This window comes from Scyliorhinus torazame, chromosome 18, assembly GCF_047496885.1.
Source record: "Scyliorhinus torazame isolate Kashiwa2021f chromosome 18, sScyTor2.1, whole genome shotgun sequence".
In the NCBI taxonomy this organism is placed as follows: Eukaryota; Metazoa; Chordata; class Chondrichthyes; order Carcharhiniformes; family Scyliorhinidae; genus Scyliorhinus; species Scyliorhinus torazame.
In genome coordinates this window covers 22,056,521-22,074,800 of record NC_092724.1, presented here as the reverse complement: position 1 = coordinate 22,074,800, position 18,280 = coordinate 22,056,521, and the positions used below count along the sequence as shown (strand labels likewise).

The 18,280-nt window shown below is 47.8% G+C and overlaps 1 protein-coding gene across 4 annotated transcripts in view; it reads right to left on the bottom strand.

The window, feature by feature from the left end:
* Positions 1-18,280, bottom strand: part of LOC140395029 (small conductance calcium-activated potassium channel protein 2-like) — a 246,192-nt gene that overhangs the window by 116,002 nt on the left and 111,910 nt on the right. For all 4 annotated transcript variants that reach the window (XM_072482353.1, XM_072482354.1, XM_072482356.1 and 1 more), the window contains one exon: positions 1,317-1,412. In XM_072482353.1, the coding sequence (XP_072338454.1) occupies positions 1,317-1,412 (96 nt within the window). The remainder of the gene's footprint in view (positions 1-1,316; positions 1,413-18,280) is intronic.

Here is an 18,280-nt window from a genome sequence, read left to right as displayed (position 1 = left end):
CATCTTTGTGACACTAGGGGGCAATCTTTTAGCATGGCCAATCCACCCGACCTATTCATTTTTGAGAGAAGGGCTGTTATTGCCCATCCTGAATTGCCTACGAGGTGGTGGTGGTGAGCGGTCTTCTCGAACCCGCTGCGGTCCACGTGGTGTAGGTACACCCACAGTGCTGTTAGGGAGGGAGTTCCAGGATTTGGACCCAGCGGCAGTGAAGGAACAGCCGATATATTTCCAAGTCAGGATGGTGGCTGACTTGGACGGAAAATTTCAGATTTCAGTTTTAGTGCTCAGTGTCTTCACTCTGAAAGAACAGTGTCCAAAACTGCCTTTGTTCCTCTGAATCCAGTCGCAGAATAAATGATTAAATGGGAGGGAGAGAGAGAAAGAAGAATGTCATGCTAATCCAAGGTGAATTATTAAGTTGGGCTGAATCAGTCCCAGAAGAGATTTCAAAAGGAACTTTTCAAAATTAGTTCCTTTTCAAAAAACAGCTCATTCCGTGGCTGGGCGCAGACCCGTATTGGGTTCGTACAGAGGGGCTGCCAATCTCTCGCTCTTGCTGTGAGGGGGTCCAGCCCAGGAGGGCCCCACTGACTCAGTTAGTGCTTGTTGTACCCAGGAGAATGCTAGACCCACGAACTAGGTAGGTCCCCGAGCCCATGAGCTCAGTTTGGGGGAGAGTCGGGAGCAGGGGGGGGGGGGGGGGGGCCTTCCCCATTAGGTAGCAACAATTATTGTTTTTAAATATATATTTAGAGTACTCAATTCATTTTTTCCAATTAAGGGGCAATTTAGCGTGGCCAATCCACCTACCCTGCACAACTTTGGGTTGTGGGGGGGAAACCCACACAAACACAGGGAGAATGTGCAAACTCCACACAGACAGTGACCCGGAGCCGGGATCGAACCTGGAACCTTGGCGCCGTGAGGCAGCAATGCTAACCACTGCGCCACCTTGCCGCCCACTGGTAGCAACAAATTCTTAAGGTGTCCTCACCCTGCACCCTCTGGGGAAAAGGAAGCTGTGAGAGTCAGGGTGATAAAACATTCAAAGTACAAAGTCGCACAGCACACACAGGTAAACAGCATGTCGGAAAGATCGAGAGCCAGGACACAACCTTCATGTAGAAAGCATGTCGGAGCAGAGCTTGACGGTGATACTTGGTGTGGGGGAACAACCTACTGACAATGTACGATCCAACCCCACACTTGAGGTATGTCAGCTGCAGCATCTGCCGTGGATGTGTGTGTGTGTGAGGGGAGGAGGCGGGCACAGCAGAAAGCGAGAAAGACTTGGACGGAAGGTTAGGACTTACCTGAATCTCTCGAGCATGATAGACAACAATGAGACCCAGTAATATTACAGTGGAGAGGCTGATAAGGCATTTGAGTGCGAGGGAATACAGAGACGCCTGCAATAGAAGAGAGAGAACTGGTTACAGCCACATACAGCACTTAACTAACAGAGTTGACAGTAATGTTTGAATGACCGTCTCTCTAACAGGAAACTTCAGCTACAAAAATACGTACGCTAGGAACAAGAAAAGTCTATGTGGATTCATTAATCTCAAGTGTACCTACCGTTGCACAAAACCCTCAATCCCACTTTGGTAATTCTATATTAATTGTATTTAATTGTATGTAGGAAGTGGGCATTTACTGGGGATTCAACTGTGCTCGTACCAATAAGAAGAGATGAAACCCGTACTAGTGGGGCTGTACTTGGGTTAGGAGGTTCATGTTTCTGATGTGGATCTCTGTGAGTATATGCTTATTGAAAAGTGTGCAGAGATTGGCTCCAGTTCTGTACTTCACTACTCGGCTTTCTGGAGAGCAACCTACACAGCAGTTCCCAATGTCCCTCACCACCAACCCGCCTTCTCTCCAGACCCCTCAGTACCACCAATCCGCCTTCTGCCCAGACCCCTCAGTACCACCAACCCGCCTTCTCCCCAGACCCCTCAGTACTACCAACCCGCCTTCTCCCCGTACCCCTCAGTACCACCAACCCGTCTTCTCCCTGTACCCCTCAGTACCACCAACCCGCCTTCTCCCCGTACCCCTCAGTACCACCAACCCGTCTTCTCCCTGTACCCCTCAGTACCACCAACCCGCCTTCTCCCCAGACCCCTCAGTACCACCAACCCACCTTCTCCCCAGACCCCTCAGTACCACCAACCCGCCTTCTCCCCGTACCCCTCAGTACCACCAACCCGCCTTCCCCCCGTACCCCTCAGTCCCACTAACCCGCCTTCTCCCCGTACCACTCAGTACCACCAACCCGCCTTCCCCCCGTACCCCTCAGTACCACCAACCCGCCTTCTCCCGTACCCCTGAGTACCACCAACCCGCCTTCTCCCCGTACCCCTCAGTACCACCAACCCGCCTTCTCCCGTACCCCTCAGTACCACCAACCCGCCTTCTCCCCGTACCCCTCAGTACCACCAACCCGCCTTCTCCCCAGACCCCTCAGTACCACAAACCCGCCTTCTCCCGTACCCCTCAGTACCACCAACCCGCCTTCTCCCCGTATCCCTCAGTACCACCAACCCGCCTTCTCCCCGTACCCCTCAGTACCACCAACCCGCCTTCTCCCCGTATCCCTCAGTACCACCAACCCGCCTTCTCCTCGTACCCCTCAGTACCACAAACCCGCCTTCTCCCCGTATCCCTCAGTACCACCAACCCGCCTTCTCCCCAGACCCCTCAGTACCACAAACCCGCCTTCTCCCGTACCCCTCAGTACCACCAACCCGCCTTCTCCCCGTATCCCTCAGTACCACCAACCCGCCTTCTCCCCAGACCCCTCAGTACCACAAACCCGCCTTCTCCCCGTACCCCTCAGTACCACCAACCCGCCTTCTCTCCAGACCCCTCAGTACCACAAACCCGCCTACTCCCGTACCCCTCAGTACCACCAAACCGCCTTCTCTCCAGACCCCTCAGTACCACCAACCCGCCTTCTCCCGTACCCCTCAGTACCACCAACCCGCCTTCTCCCGTACCCCTCAGTACCACACACCCGCCTTCTCTCCAGACCCCTCAGTACCACCAACCCACCTTCTCTCCAGACCCCTCAGTACCACCAACCCGCCTTCTCCCGTACCCCTCAGTACCACCAACCCGCCTTCTCCCCGTACCCCTCAGTACCACCAACCCGCCTTCTCCCCAGACCCCTCAGTACCACCAACCCGCCTTCTCCCCGTACCCCTCAGTACCACCAACCTGCCTTCTCCCCGTACCCCTCAGTACCACCAACCTGCCTTCTCCCCGTACCCCTCAGTACCACCAAACCGCCTTCTCCCCGTATCCCTCAGTACCACCAACCCGCCTTCTCCCCAGACCCCTCAGTACTACCAACCCGCCTTCTCCCCGTACCCCTCAGTACCACCAACCCGCCTTCTCCCCGTACCCCTCAGTACAACCAACCCGCCTTCTCCCCGTACCCCTGAGTACCACCAACCCGCCTTCTCCCGTACCCCTCAGTACCACCAACCCACCTTCTCCCCAGACCCCTCAGTACTACCAACCCGCCTTCTCCCCGTACCCCTCAGTACCACCAACCCGCCTTCTCCCCAGACCCCTCAGTACCACCAACCCGCCTTCTCCCCGTATCCCTCAGTACCACCAACCCGCCTTCTCCCCAGACCCCTCAGTACCACCAACCCACCTTCTCCCCAGACCCCTCAGTACCACCAACCCGCCTTCTCCCCAGACCCCTCAGTACCACCAACCCGCCTTCTCCCCGTACCCCTCAGTACCACCAACCCACCTTCTCCCCGTACCCCTCAGTACCACCAACCCACCTTCTTCCCAGACCCCTCAGTACCACCAACCCGCCTTCTCCCCGTACCCCTCAGTACCACCAACCTGCCTTCTCCCCAGACCCCTCAGTACCACCAACCCACCTTCTCCCCAGACCCCTCAGTACCACCAACCCGCCTTCTCCCCAGACCCCTCAGTACCACCAACCCGCCTTCCGCCCGTACCCCTCAGTACCACTAACCCGCCTTCTCCCCAGACCCCTCAGTACCACCAACCCGCCTTCTCCCCGTACCCCTCAGTACTACCAACCCGCCTTCTCCCCAGACCCCTCAGTACCACCAACCCGCCTTAACCCCAGTCCCCTCAATATCACCAACCCGCCTTCTCCCAGACTTCTCAGTACCATCTACCCTCTGTCTCCCTGTACCCCTAAAAATCACCGACCCAACTTCTTTGCTTTGCACTTTTCCCTACTCGCAATGTTGTTCAGTAACAGCACTGTACATAAACAAACACTTTATGAGGTTCGATCTTGACAGACCCGTCCCCACCAGTACTGTACCCCAGTGTTATACAGTGACATACCCATCCCCACCAGTAGTGTACCCAGTGTTATACAGTGACAGACCCATCCCCATCAGTACTGTACCCCAGTGTTATACAGTGACAGACCCATCCCACCAGTACTGTACCCCAGTGTTATACAGTGACAGACGTGTCCCCACCAGTACTGAACCCCATGTTATACAGTGACAGACCCGTCCCCACCAGTACTGTACCCCAGTGTTATACAGTGACAGACCCGTCCCCACCAGTACTGTACCCCAGTGTTATACAGTGACAGACCTGTCCCCACCAGTACTGTACCCCAGTGTTATACAGTGACAGACATGTCCCCACCAGTACTGAACCCCATGTTATACAGTGACAGACCAATCCCCACCAGTACTGTACCCCAATGTTATACAGTGACAGACCTGTCCCTCCCAGTACTGTATCCCAGTGTTATACAGTGACAGACCTGTCCCTCCCAGTACTGTATCCCAGTGTTATACAGTGACAGACCTGTCCCCACCAGTACTGTATCCCAGTGTTATACGGTGACAGACCTGTCCCCACCAGTACTGTACCCCAGTGTTATACAGGGACAGTCCCCACCAGTACTGTACCCCAGTGTTATACAGTGACAGACCTGTCCCCACTAGTACTGTACCCCAGTGTTATACAGTGACAGACCTGTCCCTCCCAGTACTGTACCCCAGTGTTATACAGTGACAGACCTGGCCCTCCCAGTACTGTACCCCAATGTTATACAGTGACAGACCTGTCCCTCCCAGTACTGTACCCCAGTGTTATACAGTGACAGACCTGTCCCCACCAGTACTGTACCCCAGTGTTATACAGTGACAGACCTGTCCCTACCAGTACTGTACCCCAGTGTTATACAGTGACAGACCTGTCCCCACCAGTACTGTACCCCAGTGTTATACAGTGATAGAGCTGTCCCCACCAAGACTATACCCCAGTGTTATACAGTGACAGACCTGGCCCCACCAGTACTGCCTTCCAGTGTTATACAGTGACAGACCCATCCTCACCAGTATTGTACCAAAGTGTTATACAGTGACAGACCTGTCCCCACCAGTACTGTGCCCCAGTGTTATGCATTGACAGACCCGACCCCACCAGTACTGTACCCCAGTGTTATACAGTGACAGAGAAGAAGCCTTCTTTCCTCAACCTTTTGTCATAAATCACTTTCTTTTAACTAGGATTTCAATGCATCTAGTCACGCTCAAACAATATGCGAAACAGTTAAGTAAGAAATGTTAATTATTGAGCACTCTGTTGAGATGTACTTCTCGCAGCCTCACTGGGTGACCATCAAGCATATTTGACACTTGGGTAAACAAGGCATTATGACAATAAAAAGTTGCATTTATCTAGCACCTTTCACATCCTCAGGGTATCCCAAAGCATTTTACAGCCAATTATATACTTAGGAAGTGTAGTCACTGTTGTACCGTAGGAAATGAGTAGCCAATTTGCATAAGGCAATATCCCACACGCAGTAATGACGTAAATGGCCAGATGATCGGTTTTGTGTTAAGCAATATTATTTTAGTGATAAATGTAGGCAAAGAATCCAGGGCAAACTCCTCAGAGTTGAGTTATTCCATGGGACATTTTACCATTGCGAGATCAGTCAGGGCCTAAGTTTAATATCCCATCTGAAAGATCTCACCGCCAGTAAGGCAGTATTCCCTCAGTGCTACTCTGTGTTGTCATACTACAAATGTGCTCAAGTGAAAACCCATCTTCTTAGTTGCCTTTTTAATAACATGCGCAATATTTACATCATAGTAACAGTGCATTCAGACCACACTGACACCAGAAACAAGACAAGAGGCAGGACATTGATATCAACACACACTGCAATAGACAGGACACGAATCACAGTCACAATAGAGCAACAGAAAACTAATCACAGGCAGACAAGAATAGAAACAACACTAAACTCAGACACACACCAGCGCAACAGAATACTAATCTCACACATGCCATAGCGGACTGAACACTCACCTAAGACATACGAGTGCAGACAAGATATTATTAGACTCGCACTACAGCAGACAGTTCACTAATCTCAGACACAAGAGAGCAGACAGAAACTAATCTCAGACACACAATAGAGCAGACAGACACTAATCACAGACACACACAAGAGCAAACAGAACACTAAACTCACACCCAAACTCGAGACAGGACACTAATCTCAGACGCACACTAGAGACAGAACACTAATCTCAGACACAATAGACAGACGGGACATTAACCTCAGACACACCAGAGCAGACAGAACACTAATCTCAGACACAGGGCGGGATTCCGCCCGAGGTCAATGGACTTCTCCATTGTCCGCGTCTCGTCTGTGGCGTTCTTGTGGTGGGCGGGGCAGAAGAATCCAGCCCACACACTAGAGTAGACAGAACACTAAGCTTAATACACACAAGAGCAGATCGAACTCGTACCTCAGTCACATACTAGAGCAGAGAGGACACTAACCCTAAACACAACAGTGCAAACAGAACACTAATCTCAGACACACTAGAGCAGACTGAACATCTCAGACACTATAGCAGACAGACACTAATCTCAGATACATATTACTGAAGACTAAACACAAATCGCAGACACACTAGAGCAGAGAGAACATTAATCTCAGACCCATAATAGATCTGACTGAACACTAAACACAGACCTACACTCGAACAGAGAGAATGCTGGTCTCAGACACACAACCAGAGCAGACAAAACATTAATCTCCGGAAATCACTGGAGCAGACGGAACACTAATCTCAGAAATACGCGAAAAGACAGAGCGCTAACCACAAAAACAAAGAAAAAACAAAATAGAGCAGACAGAACACCAAGATCAGACAGATACGAGAGAAGACAGAACCCTAATTCCAGACACATACTAGAGCAGAAAGAAAGCAAATCACAGGCGCCTACAAAAATAGGCAGATCACTAATCCCAGGCACATTTTTTAATTTTTAATTTAATTTTTAAATTTTTTTAAATTTTTATAAATTTAGAGTACCAATTGATTTTTTCCAATTCAGGGGCAATTTAGCGTGGCCAGTCCCCCTAACCTGCACATCTTTGGGTTGTGGGGGCGAAACCCACGCAGACACGGGGAGAATGTGCAAACTCCACACGGACAGTGGCCCAGAGCCGGGATCGAAACTGGGACCTTGGCGCCGTGAGGCCGCAGGGCTAACCCACTGCGCCACCGTGCTGCCCTAATCCCAGACACATGAGAGCAGACAAAACACTAATCTCAGACATACACTAAAGCAGAAAGTACACTGATCGCAGACACATACGAGAGCAGACAGAACACTAATCTCAGAAACACACAAAAGCAGGCAGAACTCTAATCTCAGATTAGGCGGAGCACTAATCTCAGACGTATACAAAAGAAGACAGAACGGTAATCTCAGACACACACTGCAGCAGACAGAACACTAATCTCAGACATACTGGAACAGGCACTCTGTTCTCCAACACTCTGAAGCAGAAATCACTTATGCAGACAGAACACTAATCATTGAAACACACTAGAGCAGAGAGAACACTAATCTAAGACACACACTAGAGCAGGCATAACACTAACCTGAGAATACACTAGAGCAGACAGAACACTCATCTCAGATGCACACTGAAGCAAACAGAACACTAATTGCAGACACACTGAAGCAGACAGAACACTCATCTCAGAAAGACACTAGAGCAGAGAGAACATTCATCTCAGACACACACTAGAGTAAATAAAACACCAACCTCAGAAACAACCTAAAGCAGACAGAACACTAAGCTCAGACAGATACGAGAGAAGACAGAACGCTAATCCCAGGTACATACTAGAGCAGAAAGAAAGCAAATCGCAGACGCCTACAAAATTAGGCAGAACACTAATTTCAGACGCACACTAGAACGGACAAAACACTAATCTCAGACACACACTAAAGCAGAAAGAACACTAATCCCAGACACAAACAAGAGCATAGAATTATAGAATTTACAGTGTAGAAGGAGGCCATTCAGCCCATCGATTCTTCACCGGCCTTTGGAAAGAGCACCTTACTGAAGTCCACATCTCCACTCTATCCCTCTAACCCAGTAATCGCACCTATACTTTTTTGGACACTAAGGGCAATTTATCATGGCCAATCCACCTAACCGGCACATCTTTGGACTGTGGGAGGAAACTGGAGCACCCAGAGGAAAACTACGCAGACACGGAGAGAACGTACAGGCTCTGCACAGACAGTGACCCAAGCCGGAATCGAACCTGGGACCCTGGAGCTGTGAAGTGACAGTGCTAACCACTGTGCTACCTTGTCACCCAACAGAACAGAAAGAGCACTAATCTCAGATACATAGGAGAGAAAACAGAACACTAATCTCAGAAACACACAAAAGCAGACAGAACTCTAATCTCAGATTAGGCAGAGCACTCATCTCAGACATATATGAGAGAAGACAAAACGCTAATCTCAGACGCACACTAGAGCAGACAGAACACTAATCTGAGACACGCACTAGAGCAAATAGAACATTAATCTCAGACACACTGAAGCAGAAAACATTGAAGAAAACAGAACACTAATCACAGAAACACACTAGAGCAGACAGAACACTAATCACAGAAACACACTTGAGCAGAGAGAATACTAACCTCAGAAACACACTAGAACAGACAGAACACTAATCTAAAACACTCGAGAGCAGACAGACCACGAACCTGAGACACACTGACGCAGACAGATAATAATCTCAGACCGGCTGAAGCAGAAAACACTGAAGCAGACAGAACACTAATCTCAGAAACACAATAGAGATAAAGGGTACTGATCCCAGAAGCACATTAGAGCAGAGAGGACACTAATCTGAGACATATTGAAGTAGACAGAGCACTCATATCAGAGACACACTAGAGCAGGAAAACACGGATCACAGACAAACTAGACCATTCGCTGACTAGAGTAAACAGGACACTAGTATCAGACAAACACTAATCTCAGACACACACTGCAGCGGACAGAACACTAATCTCAGACATGCAGTAGAGCAAACAGAACACTAACTGCTGACACATACAGGAGCAGACAGAACACTCGCATCAGACCACTGGAACAGACAGACACTAAAGAGCAGAGAGAACACTAATCTCAGAAACACACTAGAGCAGAGAGAACACTAATCTCAGAAACACACTACAGCAGAGAGATCATTAATCTCAGAAACACACTGGCGCATTGAGAACACTAATCTCAGAAACACACTACAGCAGAGAGATCATTAATCTCAGAAACACACTAGCGCATTGAGAACACTAATTTCAGAAACACACTACAGCAGAGAGATCATTAATCTCAGAAACACACTAGAGCAGAGAGAACACTCATCTCAGAAACACACTACAGCAGAGAGATCATTAATCTCGGAAACACACTAGAGCAGAGGGAACACTAACCTCCGAAACACACTAGAGCAGAGAGAACACTAATCTGAGACCCACGTGAGAGGAGACAGAACACTAATCTCACAAACACAGTACAGCAGATTCAACACGAATCTGAGACCCACACTAGAAAGACAGAATACTAATCACAGGCACACAATAGAGCAGGCAGTATATTATTCTCAGAAGCACACCAGAGCAGACTAACCCGAATCTCAGATCTCATTAGAACAAACAGGAGACTAATCTCAGACCCAGACGAGAGGAGACAGAACATTAATGTCAGAACCACAGTAAATACTGAACATAATCTCAGACAGACACTAGAGCAGAAAGAACACAAATCTATGACACATACGAGAACAGACAGAACACTAATCTCAGACCCACCCGAGAGAAGACAGAACACTAACCTCAGAAACACACCAGAGCAAACCGAACACTAATCGCAGACACACTCGAGAACAGAAAGAACACTAATCTCAGACACATTACAGCCGACAGAACATTAATCTCAGACACAAACTAGAGAAGACAGAACAGTAATAACAAAAACACTTCAGTAGACAGAACACTAATCTCAGGCAAACATAGAGCAGACAGAACCCTAATATCAGACACACACTAGAAAAGACAGAACATGAATCTCGGACACACTTGAGCCGACATAACACAAATCTCAGACACACACAAGAGCAGACAGAACACTCATCTCAAACACACGCTAGAGCAGACAGAACACTAATCTCAGACACACACAAGAGCAGACAGAACACTAATCACGGACACAATAGAGCAGGCAGGACACTAATGTTGGACACACATGACAGCAGACAGAACACAAATCTAAGGAACACACTAGAGCAGACAGAACACTAATTAGACACACACTAGAGCAGACAGAACATTAATCTCAGAAACTCACAATAGAAAAGACAGAACATTAACCGCAGGCACACCATAGCAGATGGAACACTATGTCAGACACACACGAGAGGAGACAGAACACTAATCTCAGACGCACACTAGAGCAGGCAGGATACTAATGTCGGGCACATACCACAGCAGACAGAACATGAATCTAAGGAACACACTAGAGCAGACAGAACACTAATCTCAGACGCACATGAGAGGAGACAGAACACTAATGTCAGACACACATGAGAGCAGACAGAACACTAATGTCAGACACACATGAGAGCAGACAGAACACTAATGTCAGACACACATGAGAGCAGACAGAACACTAATCTCAGAAACACACTAAAGACGGCAGAACACTGATCTCAGATGCAGACTTGAGAAGGCAGAACACTGATCTCAGGCACACACTAGAGAAGGTAGAACACTCATCTCAGATGCAGACTAGAGAAGGTAGAACACCGATCTCAGACCCACACTAGAGAAGACAAAACACTAATCTCAGACAAACTTGAGCAGACAGTACATTAATCTCACACCTACACTAGAGAGGACGGACCACTAATCTCAGATCCACACTTGAGAAGACAGGATACTAATCGCAAGCACACAACAAAACAGACAGAACATTAATGTCAGACCCACACTGGAGCAGACAGAACACTGTCATACTCACACTAGAAAAGTCGAAACATAATCACAGACAGACTACAGCAGACAGAAAATTAATAACAGAAACACACGAGAGCAGACAGAACACTAATCTCAGATACACTAGAGCAAAGAAAACATTAAGCTCAGACTCACACTAGAGCAGACAGAACATTAACCTTAGACACATTTGAGCAGAAAGAACACAACTCTCAGACACACACTAGAGATGACAGAACATTAATCTCAGACAGACTAGAGCAGACGGAAATTAATCTCAGACACACACTAATAATAATCTTTATTAGTGTCACAAGTAGGCTTACATTAACACTGCAATGATGTAACTGTGAAAATTCCTTAGTCGCCACACTCCGGTGCCTGTTCAGGTACACTAAGCGAGAAATCAGAATGTCCAATTCACCTAACAAGCACGTCTTTCGGGATGTGTGGGAGGAAACCGGAGCACCCGGAGGAAACCCACTCAGACACGGGGAGAACGTCAGACTCCGCACAGACAGTGACCCAAGCTGGGAATCGAACTTGGGTCCCTTGCGCTGTGAAGCAACAGAGCTAACCACTGTGCTACCGTGCTGCCTAATCTAGAGCAGACAGAACACTAAACTCAGAAACAAAGAGCAAAAAGAACACTAATCTCAGAAACACACTGGAGCAGACAGAACACTAAACTCAGAAACACAATAGAACAGACAGAATAATAATCACGGGCACACTAGAGCAGGCAGGGCACTAATTTCAGAAACACAATACAGCAGATGGAACATTAATCTCAGGCCCACACTAGAAAAGACAGAACATTAATCTCAGACAGACTAGCGCAGACAGAAAATTAATCTCAGACACACACGACAGCAGACAGAACACTACTTTCAGAAATGCACTAGAGCATACAGAACACTAATCACGGACACAGCAGAGCAGGCAGGACACTAATCTCACACACACTAGAGCAGACAGAACCGTAATGTTGGGCACACTCTACAGCAGACAGAACACAAATCTAAGAAACACACTAGAGCAGACAGAACACTAATCTCAGAAACACATTAGAGAAGACAGAACATTAACCGCAGGCACATCAACAAAGCAGACAGAACACTAATCTCAGAAATACACTAGAGAGGAGATAGCACTAATCCCAGATGCACTAGAGCAGTCAGAACACTAATCTCAAATGCGAACTAGAGCAGACATAACACTAATCCCGGACACACAACACACATTAGAGAAGACAGAAGTCAGGCTCAGCCTGATCCAATTCAAGGTGCTCCTCAGGGCTTATATGACTGTGGCCTGGATGAGGAGGATTTTTGAGGCCGTGGAGGACAGGTGTGGGCTCTGTGGGGCGGGGTCCTGCGAATCAGGTGCGCATGTTCTGGGCGTGTCCGAGTTTGAGGGGCTTTTGGCAGGGATTTGCGGCCGAAGACGGATTCTGCTGGGATGGAAGGACTCGGAGCCCCCAAAGTCGGGGTATGGTTAAACGACATGGTGGGGTTTCTCAGGTTGGAGAAAATCAAATTCGCCTTAAGCGGTTCGTTACAGGGGTTCGCCCGGAGGTGGCAGCCGTTCATCGACTTCTTTAAGGAAAATTAGTCTGTCAGCAAGGAGGGGGGTGTAATGGGGGGGTGGAGGGGTAGGGGGGGGAGAAATGGAGTAAGGCATAGGAGTGACAAATAGGGGTAGGAAAACCAATGAAGCAAGGGCCATGTTGGTTGGGGGTCTGTGGTTGTGGGGGGATAGCTATGTTGTGTGTTTTTTGTCTTTGTTGGATTTTTCTGTTTAAAAGTGTTAAAATTATAAATGCCTTAATAAAATATTTTCGGGGAAAAAAAAGAGAAGACCGAAGGCTAATCTCAGATGCCCACTAAAGAAGGCAGAACATTAATCTCAGACACACACTAGAGCAGACAGAACACTAATCACAGACACACTAGATCAGGCAGGACACTAATGTCACACACACTAGAGTAGACAGAACACTAATGTCGGACACACATTAGAGCAGACAGAACACGAATTAGACACAGATAGTAGCAGACAGAAAACTATTCTCAGACACTCTCTAGAACAGAGAGCACTAATCTGAGACACTTACGCGAGAAAACAGAACGCTAATCTCGGATGCACACTAATCTCACACACATACTAGACAGGACAGAACTCTGTGGCACGATCTCCGGGGGCCGGCGTGAATCCCACCCCCGCCGTGTTCCAAATTCTCTGCCACCGGAGATTCGGCGGGGGCGGGAATCGCGCCGCGCCGGTCGGCGGAAATCGTGCCGGTCGGCGGGCCCGCCCCCAGCGATTCTCCGGTCCGCGATGGGCCGAAGTCCCGCTGCTGTCAACCCACGCCAGCCGGCGTCGATTGAACCACCTTTCGAACGGCGGGACAAGGCGGCGCGGGCGGGCTCCGGGGTCCTGGGGGGGGGGGGACGCGGGGCGATCTGGCCCCGGGGGGGGGCCCCCACGGTGGCCTGGCCCGCGATCGGGGCCCACCGATCCGCGGGCGGGCCTGTGCCGTGGGGGCACTCTTTTCCTTCCGCCTTTGCCACGGTCTTCACTACGGCGGAGGCGGAAGAGACCCCCTCCACTGCGCATGCGCGGGGATGCCGTGAGCGGCCGCTGACGCTCCCGCACATGCGTCGCACGGCAAAGTCATTTCCGCGCCAGCTGGCGGGGCACCAAAGGCCTTTCCCACCAGCTGGCGGGGCGGAAATCAGTCCGGTGCAGGCCTAGCCCCTCAAGGTGAGGGCTCGGCCCCTCAAGATGCGGAGAATTCCGCACCTTTGGGGCGGCGCGATGAATGAAATGAAAATGAAATGAAAATTGCTTATTGTCACAAGTAGGCTTCAAATGAAGTTACTGTGAAAAGCCCCTAATCGCCACATTCCGGCGCCTGTTACGGGACTGATGCCGGACTGATTCGCGCCGTTCTTGGCGCCAGTCGGCGGACATCGCGCCGATTGCGGAGAATCCCGCCCCTAATCTCAGATGCACACTAGAGCATGCAGACCATTAATCTCAGACACATATGAGAGGAGACAGAATGCTAATCTAACACACACACTAGAGAAGACAGAACACTAATCCCAGAAACACACTTGAGCAGTTGAACACTAATCTCAGACACGTGCTAGAGCAGATAGACTACTAATCTAAGACACATAGGAGGTGAGACAGAACACTAATCTCAGATCCACATTAGAGAAGACAGAACACGACTCACATGACAGCCGACAGAAAACTCATCACAGAAACACACTAGAGCAGACAGAACACTAATCTCAGACCCACGCTAGAGCAGACAGAGCATTAATCTCAGACCCACGCTAGAGCTGACAGAGCATTAATCTCAGAAACACAATAGCCAATAGAAACACACCAATCTCAGGCACATGATAGAGAAGACAGAACACTAATCTCATAAAAAAAAAACACTAGGGCAAATAAAACATTAATCTCAGAAACGTACTAGAGCAGACAGAACACTATCTCAGACACAATGGAACAGACAGGACACTAATCTCAGTAGAGTTGACAGGTCAGTAAACCCAGACACACTAGAGCAGACAGAACATTAATATCAGACTCATGCTAGAGAAGACAGAACACTAATCTCAGAGACACACTGGAGCAACAGAGCACACACTAGAGAAGATAGGACACGAATCCCAGAAACACACTAAAGCAGACAGAACACTGGTCTCAGAAACACCCTCGAGCAGATAGAAAACTAATGTCAGACACTCGCTAGAGCAGATAGAATACTAATCTAAGACACATTGGAGACAGAACACTAATCTCTGATCCATATTAGAAAAGACAGAATACTTGTCTCAGACACATAAAAGAACAGACAGAACACTAATCTCAGACACATATGAGGGCAGGCAGAAAACTCATCACAGAAACACACAAGAGCAAACAGAACACTAATCTCTGACCCACAATAGAGAAGACAGGACATTAATCTCAGACCCACACTAGAGCAGACAGAACACTAATCTCAGACCCATGCTAGAGAAGACAGGACACTAATCTCAAACCCGCTAGAGTTGACAGAACACACACACTAGAGTAGTCAGAGCATTAATCCCAGACAAACACTGGAGCAGACAGAACACACACACTAGAGCAGACGGAACATTCATCTCAGCCACACTAGAGAAGACAGAACATTAATCTCAGGCCCACACTAGAAAAAACAGAACATTAATCTCAGACAGACTAGAACAGCCAGAAACTTAATGTCAGACACACACTAGAGCAGACAGAACACTAATCTCAGAAATGCACTACAGCAGACAGAACACTAATCACGGACACAATAGAGCAGACAGAACATTCATCTCAGACACCCTAGAGAAGACAGAACATTAATCCCAGAAATATGTTAAACCAGACAGAACACTAGTCTCAGAAACACACTCGAGCAGTTGAACACTGATCTCAGACACACGCTAGAGCAGATGGAACACTAATCAAAAACACACAGGAGATGAGACAGAACACCAATCTCAGACCCACATTAGAGAAAAAAGAATGTCAATCTCAAACACTCTAGAGAAGGCAAAACACTAATCCCCGAAACATACCAGAGCAGACACTACACTAATCTCAGACACATACTAGAGCAGACAGAGCACTAATCTCAGAAACACAATAATCTCAGGAACACGCTAGAGAAGACAGAACACTAATCTCAGAAAAAACACTAGGGCAGACAGAACATTAATCTCAGAAACGTACTAGAGCAGACAGAACACTAATCTCAGACACACACTATAGCAGATAGAACAGAAATCTTTGACACATATGAGAACAGACAGAACATTAATCTCAGACATAATGCAACAGACAGGACACTAATCTCAGTAGAGCTGACCGAACAGTAAACTCAGACACACTAGAGCAGACAGAACATTAATATCAGACTCATGCTAGCGAAGACAGAACACTAATCTCAGACACACGCTAGAGCAGGTAGAATACTAATCTAAGACACATAGGAGAGGATACAGAACACTAATCTCAGACCCACGCTCGAGAAGACAGGACATTAATCTCAGACCCACGCTAGAGAAGGCACACACTAGAGAAGACTGGACGACACTAATCCCAGACTCACTAGAGCTGACAGAACACACACACTGGAGCAGACAGAACATTAATCTCAGACAAACACTAGAGCAGTTGAACACTAATCTCAGACACGTGCTAGAGCAGATAGACTACTAATCTAAGACACATAGGAGGTGAGACAGATCCACATTAGAGAAGACAGAACACATGACTCACATATGACAGCCGACAGAAAATTCATCACAGAAACACACTAGAGCAGACAGAACACTAATCTCAGACCCACGCTAGAGCAGACAGAGCATTAATCTCAGACCCACGCTAGAGCAGACAGAGCATTAATCGCAGAAACACAATAGCCAATAGAAACACACCAATCTCAGGCACATGATAGAGAAGACAGAACACTAATCTCATAAAAAAACACTAGGGCAGATAAAACATTAATCTCAGAAACGTACTAGAGCAGACAGAACACTAATCTCAGACACAATGGAACAGACAGGACACTAATCTCAGTAGAGTTGACAGAACAGTAAACCCAGACACACTAGAGCAGACGGAACATTAATATCAGACTCATGCTAGAGAAGACAGAACACTAATCTCAGAGACACACTAGAGCAGACAGAACACACACTAGAGAAGATAGGACACTAATCCCAGAAACACACTAAAGCAGACAGAACACTAGTCTCAGAAACATACTCGAGCAGTTGAAACCTGATCTCAGACACACGCTAGAGCAGATGGAACACTAATCTAAAACACACAGGAGATGAGACAGAACACCAATCTCAGACCCACATTAGAGAAAAAAGAATGTCAATCTTAAACACTCTAGAGAAGACAGAACACTAATCCCCGAAACATACCAGAGCAGACACTACACTAATCTCAGACACATACTAGAGCAGACAGAGCACTAATCTCAGAAACACAATAATCTCAGGAACACGCTGGAGAAGACTGAACACTAATCTCAGAAAAAACACTAGGGCAGACAGAACATTAATCTCAGAAACATACTAGAGCAGACAGAACACTAATCTCAGACACACATTGTAGCAGATAGAACACAAATCTTTGACACATATGAGAACAGACAGAACATTAATCTCAGACATAATGCAACAGACAGGACACTAATCTCAGTAGGAGAGGATACAGAACACTAATCTCAGACCCACGCTCGAGAAGACACACACTAGAGAAGACTGGACGACACTAATCCCAGACACACTAGAGCTGACAGAACACACACACTGGAGCAGACAGAACATTAATCTCTGACAAACACTAGAGCAGACAGAACACTAGTCTCAGAAACACACAAGCAGTTGAACACTGATCTCAGACACACGATAGAGCAGATAGAACACTAATCTAAGACACATTGGAGATGAGACAGAACACTAATCTCAGACCCACATTAGAGAAGACAGAATACATGTCTCAGAGACATAAAAGAACAGACAGAACATTAATCTCGGACACATATGAGAGCAGGCAGAAAACCCATCACAGAAACACACAAGAGCAAACAGAACACTAATGTCAGACCCACGCTAAAGCAGACAGAGCATTAATCTCAGACACACTAGAGCAGACAGAATATTAATCTCAGACAAATATTAGGGAAGAAAGAATATGAATCTCAGACACACTAGAGAAGACAGAACACTAATCTCAGATAAACACGAGAGAAGACAGAACACTAATTCAGACACACACTAGGGCAGACAGAACACTAATCTCAGACACTTTGGAGCAGTTGAACACTAATCTCAGAAAAACGCTAGGGCAGG